The sequence below is a fragment of the Drosophila hydei genome, unplaced genomic scaffold, assembly GCF_003285905.1.
Source record: "Drosophila hydei strain 15085-1641.00,03,60 unplaced genomic scaffold, DhydRS2 tig00000001-arrow-pilon, whole genome shotgun sequence".
Classification (NCBI taxonomy): Eukaryota; Metazoa; Arthropoda; class Insecta; order Diptera; family Drosophilidae; genus Drosophila; species Drosophila hydei.
In genome coordinates, this window is record NW_022045643.1 from 4,946,670 (window position 1) to 4,952,918 (window position 6,249).

The window sequence follows — 6,249 nt, forward strand, 5'->3', positions numbered from 1 at the left end:
TAAAGCTGTGTATTTAAGTTAATAAAAATACACTCATTTTAATTGTTATACTATTTGGCGAGCCCCTTGGCAAAAAAAAAGAAAAACTGAAAAAAAACTGAGAAAAGTCACGTAATCAGCAGGTTACGTGGGTTCTAAATATGGCATAGGAGCAAATAGGAAACGTGATCTAAGCAATCCATAATATGTGACAGCTGCCAAAAGGGAATATTACAGGTGTGAGTGTGTGTGTGTATTATATATGATGTATCCGTATCAGGCTGCAGCCGCATGTATCTGATAAAGCTCTATTTTGCCTCTCGCTCCTGTTTATGTCTAATTTGACAAACAGGCGACAAAACAAGGCGTTGATTATCTATCTACCCCAGCGGCGGGAACTCCGCTGTTTGGAGTGGGGCAAATCGGAATTTTTGCAATGTTGACAATCATTTGATTAAAGAGTTTACTTACACGTTTGCGATACATGAACGCGGGTTAGATGATGTATGGAGCTGGCGTTGAATGATAGCAACAATATAAACAACAATTGAATCACCAGGTCATTGAGGTAAATCTCCTCATTTCTTAATACTGCTAACAAAAACTGCTACGCAATATAACTATATAAGTACGTGCAGCTAGTGCAAGCCAAAAAAAAAATAAATAAGTGTTTTATAAGTCTAAAGTACCTTTTGCAATCGGAAAATATAAGTTCCATAACTAAATCCCAGTCAATAAACGGATTGGCAAATTCTAAACCTATTTACTGACCATTCCTACAATCGATTTACTTCATTTTATTCTAGACATCTTCCATGTAAGTGATAAGCCACAGTTTACCATACAAACACTTTCTGCGTCGTCTAAAATTAGAAGAGTTCAGTTTATAGAGCGCATTATAAAGATGTTGAGATTATACATATACCCTAATCGAACTATAATGAACATCATTAACTTCGATTAAGTTACGCCTTTGCTACACTTTACGGCCCACACTTCAAAACTGTATTCAACTATTGTTTATTGTTGTACAATAGACATTGTATGTACAGGGTATTCGACTTCTCATACACAATAGACTGTCTACGACTAATACATTTAGAAAACTTTATTGTTAATTACCATTTTACAGCTTACTCGTAGTCTTTTGAAGTGCTTGTATTTTATATTGTACATTGGCATACAGCAAACGATATATGAAACAAGCGACATTGTCTCTAGTTAAATATAGATATATATATATGTATATTACACTCTAGGCGAAATTTAATAGATATAAATCGAATGTATTGACAGTATTACTGATTCTGGTTTCGCTTGCGACCGACCCGACCTCATTTCAGTATGGACCATTTGAGCTGCTCGCGCGCCGATTGCAAAACCTGAAATAGAAAAACATCAGAAAGCAATTAACTAATGCATTTGTTCAAATTACAAAAGAAAGAAAATGCATAATGCCAATGAGCCAATACTACACATTTATTATAATCATACGAAAGGAATACAACTAATAGGACAAAACGTTTAACGTCAAAGATAATTTTTTAAATAAAATAACATAAAATAATATTATATATATGTGCTTCAAAGCTATAAATACATATAATTTTAACTTGATAGAGCGAGCATTTGATATGTCTAGCTTTTGTTCATAGAGTTGAATTAGGAAACTGTTTGTGATAGTGCTACCAAAATAGACCATTTAGTGTGTTAGTTACCTGAGCCACGGTCTGTTCGGCAATCGGAATATCGTCGTTGCGTAGATCGACACGTTTCACCACAGACGATGGATCCGCATCCAGAATCATGCTGAAAAAGAGAATGCACATAAATCGCATCTTATGTATAGCTGTCCAAATAGCTACTTACCCGCCATCGCAGATCTCATCAAATGCCAACATAATGATCTCCAGGTTATCCAGCACCAGGCGCTTCTCAACATTCTTCTTGAGGATGAGGCTTATGGAGTCATACAAACAGTTTAATACCGACAGCAATATCAGCTCGTTTTCGTACGCATTGCCCATCACGTAGAAAAATAAGTCCACGTTGCTTTTGTAAACACACGTCAGACCGTCGAGCATGATGATTTCAGTGTTGGAGCGGTGCGTCTTGTTAAACAAATTTTTCTCGAACGCCTTCTGCTCCTTCAACGTGGACAGTATGTTTTTGTCATAGTACTTAGCCAGTATGCGGTTGCCGTCATTATCCATAATGCACATGCCCTTAATAATATCCTACATAATAAAAGAGTGGTAAAGTTTATTTAAGCTTGTAGTAAACATTTAAATTTACAATTACCATCATGAATCCGTCCATCTTGTTGCCAGCAACACACAATTCTTCACGATTGCTACGCCTTACCCAACACTGGTTGGCGTATTCGATAAATGACAGCTGTTGAGTTATCGAGCGCTAGTTATGTTATGCTTTTGTTTTGCTGTTAACTTGAGTTTGTTATCGTTTTGACAGCTTAACGGTTATTGAAATTGTAGTATGGCTTGTTTGCTTTTCCTCAAATGCTATGTGGCCGAACATAATTATCAAAAATATTATTGAACCTATATCTTACTAAATTGTGAAATTAAAACACGCACACACAAACACTTTTACGAGCTTGCAAACGAAATTTATCATCTCCACTGAATTATATTTTGTTGATATCTCGAGGTAATGGATATTTCGCCAGATAACGGCGCATATCAAGAGTTCAAAGATTTTTCAAAAGAAGTAAAGAAAACTAAAGAGGACATTGGGCTTGTCGGGACTCGCAAGCCCTCGCGACGCAAGCACGAACATACAAAAGCCGATTGCCATGTAGTCGTAAGTACGGCAGCTGTTAGACCGAAGCCTCTGAAGGCTGAGGGAAAGAAGCTGCGCAAGAAGCTTCTGGAGTTTGAGCAAGAGAACCAAACGCTGTCCAAGACCATAACAGACAAAAACCAAGAGATCTCAGCTCTCAAGCGCTCGGTAGACTCTCTGAATGAAGTTCTCAATTCAGTGCCCATCGACGAGTTGCGCTGCAATTCCTCCATAGCAGGTACCAAAATATTAGAGCTAAGCAAAAAGAATCGGCAAATGCGCGCAGAATTGGAGCAGTACAAGAATCGCATTAACAAGAAAGATGTTCAAATCGAGAAGTTGGAAAAGGAAGTAAAGGCCAATGAAGAGAAGTTGCTGCAGAACGGCGAGCAACTCAAAAAGGGCACTGCCACGGAGGAGCTACAGGCAAAGATTAATAGCATGCAGCAGAAGCTCTTCGAGACACGCAACAAAAATACCGAGCTGCAGAACCAGCTGAAGCTGGCACACAAATGTTTGCAGCACGAGGTTGGGGAGGCTGTCAACGTCAATATATTATCCAATAATCTGAATCAGGCAAACTGGCGAGGTCGTGCCCAACAAATTTTGTCATTGCAACAGAAGCTGCAAGAGCTCAAAGCACGCCTGGATTCCTATGAGAGTGGTGCCGGCGAGCGTGCTGACTTTATGCCGTTACCACTCGGTTCGGATCTGGAAATAGGCAGCACCACCAGCCTGAAATTGACGCCACGCGGCGTGAAGGCTCTCCATTCTCCGGGTAGAAATAGCTCCAGTGTCAGCCTGGGTGCCGGGGACGCTGGTGGAGCCACTTTTGATCGCTTTACACCGGGCGTGCGCAAAAGCGAGATCTTGCACAGGGCCAAAGTTGAAACAATGGAGAAGGAGATCGCGGCACTGCAGACACAGCTGGACGAGCAGCGCAGCCGCAATCTGGCACTTAAGGTGCGCAACAAGACTCTCAATGAGGACATGCTCAAATACAAGACACGCTTAAACGAACTGGAGGAAATGTCCGATTGCAATGGCGTGAATGCCAACACCATGAACGATAAGTTAAATCGTCAGCGAATTCAATATGAAACCCGTTTGGAGGATATGCGAATTGATGTTCTGCGCATGGGTGAGGAACGCGACACTGCCAAGCGTCAGATGGAGGAGTTGAGCGGCATGAATCTGGAGTTGGAAACTGTGCTGAAGCAGAAGGATTGCGACATACAAAGTCTTCAGGACATGGTAAAGAAACTGGAGACAGATTTGCGTGCCGTCACGGGCGGATTTCTCTTCTCCTGTCGCGAATTTCGTAAGGTGGGTAAATTAAATTATTTATCGCGTGCACAAAATTAATGAAACTCTTGCAGGAGGAGTTTGTAGGCATATTGGATGCCCTAGAGGTAGAAAAGAATCAGATGATGCTATTGAATAAAACTTTGGATGAGCGCCTTGCAGCAGAGCGCGTGAAGAACGACTCATCTATTGATGTAATTGCCAAGCAGAAGACACGCATTGCTCGCATGGAAGCCAAAATACGTGAATTGGAGAAGGACCTTGACGTGCAAACGGATCGCAAGAAGCGCACTCAACGTATAACCGAGTACGCCAATGCTTTAGGACGCACCCCACTAACCGGTTCGATTAATTCCTTTTCCTTTGACAATCAGTCACAGTGCTCATCGATTAGCTCGCTCAACTCAGTGGCGGGTGTCGAACCCAAGATCGAAGATATGAAGAATCAGTAAGTGTCATGGCAAAGGGCATTGTTTGAAATATAAATATAACTTCAACTACCTCACAGATTGGAGCTGGCCAATGAGAAAATCACCATGCTCACCGAGAAGCTAGAGTATTTGACTGTCGAGAAACGCGCCGATGCTAAGTTTTTCGAGGAGACAATGCTTAACTCCAAGAATATTATATTGGACACCATACTTGGCTCTCGCGGCGACGTCAGCCAAACAGTTAACAAAGCGGAAGGACAGCTGGAGCTGCCCATTATTAACAGCGCTTGAATACCAGAAATGTTTTAATGTCTTATTTCTGTTTCCTTAGTTCTTATATCGTGTTCCATGTGGCGGAATTAAATTGAAATGATAAAAATGTAATCAAATTCAGTTTTATTTGATTTGCGGCAGCATAATAAATAAAATTGATAGTAAAGGGATTACAGCATAAAATAGGAAAATGTAACTGCAACGGACCGTAATCCCGGTACAGTAGAGCAAGGTATTATCTCACTCCAACTCCATGCAAATCCGCACATTAAACTCTCCCATATATACATTGTTTTTTTTTTTTGTAATTTTGCAGTTTTATTTGTAACACATTGAAAACGAAGCCTTTGGCGCTGCTTCACTCGATTTTTGTTAAGTTTGTTTTGTTTTTGTTGTATTAATTATATAATTGTTTAATATTTAGGCATATTTCATAGTACAATTGCAAGTGGCCTTGTTTATGCTTTAAGTTTATGTGTGAATATTCATATTTATATTAGTTAATTATTGCATACTTGCAGCTGTGTGTGTGAGTAATACCATTTATTGGCTATAAACTATGCGTGTATATTATATGACAACAATTACAAAGTTTCTCCATAAACACCATCACATATTTATATAATATTCATATATTGTATGTAGTTTATTTATATATATTTCAATAAAACAAATTGTGTATCAATCGGTATTTAGGCTTGCTTGAAATTCGTTTCGATTCGTTAGTCATATATTTTATATAGTCTATGTATATGTGTGTTTAGTATATTGATGAACGATAAGCCTAGTAAATGGTTTATCTAAAAAACACGTTTAGCAAATTAAAGGCACTTCAAGGATTTTGTAAAACGAAACAATTTCAAATACCCTAGAATTATTAGAAACGAAAACAAATTGCCAGTGCTTATATTATGTATTATAATGAAGTAAGAGTAAGAAAAAACACTAGCAGGTGAGCAAATCAATCGCAATCACTTGCCTACCTGCGCTCTAGCTTATGCAACGAGCATAATTTCATCCCTTTTCAGTTACGATTTCTAGTTAAATTGACAAAATTGTAGGGATATGCATCCAACTTTGATCTGAATGCCGCAAAGCTTTTTAAAAAAGCACAACTTTAGCTTGCCATATTTACACACACATATATATATATATATATATATATATGTATATAGCTGCCGATCTGAACATTATTCTAACTATGCTGCATTGTTTATTCCATTCACTGTTTTATTGTGTATCAAGTATTTAGTTTTTCAATATCGCTTACAAATACTAGACTCTAATTCCATTAGAAGCTATTGTTATATATATGTATATATATATTCTGTGACAATTGAATTTATTAAAATGTTTGGCTAGGCATATGTGGAACCCAATTAATTATTGGTTAGCTGGCATTTTATATAGTTGATTAATTATTCAGTTATTGTATATAGTTCAATAAATATTTTTCTAA

At 38.3% G+C, this 6,249-nt stretch overlaps 2 protein-coding genes across 2 annotated transcripts; one reads left to right on the forward strand and one right to left on the reverse strand.

Moving 5' to 3' along the window:
- Positions 1-1,072: 1,072 nt before the first annotated feature.
- Positions 1,073-2,413, reverse strand: LOC111605632 (coatomer subunit zeta-1). The gene is made up of 4 exons (XM_023324288.2): positions 2,281-2,413; positions 1,849-2,216; positions 1,698-1,788; positions 1,073-1,361 (listed from the first exon to the last, which is right to left on the reverse strand). Exons 1-4 carry the CDS (start codon positions 2,296-2,298, stop codon positions 1,314-1,316), a joined length of 525 nt encoding a protein of 174 aa, XP_023180056.1. The 5' UTR covers positions 2,299-2,413; the 3' UTR covers positions 1,073-1,313.
- A 96-nt stretch (positions 2,414-2,509) lies between these two features.
- LOC111605630 (coiled-coil domain-containing protein 13) lies at positions 2,510-4,901 on the forward strand. Its single transcript, XM_023324283.2, has 3 exons — positions 2,510-4,107; positions 4,161-4,534; positions 4,595-4,901. Exons 1-3 carry the CDS (start codon positions 2,653-2,655, stop codon positions 4,806-4,808), a joined length of 2,043 nt encoding a protein of 680 aa, XP_023180051.2. The 5' UTR covers positions 2,510-2,652; the 3' UTR covers positions 4,809-4,901.
- The last annotated feature ends 1,348 nt before the right edge of the window (positions 4,902-6,249 follow it).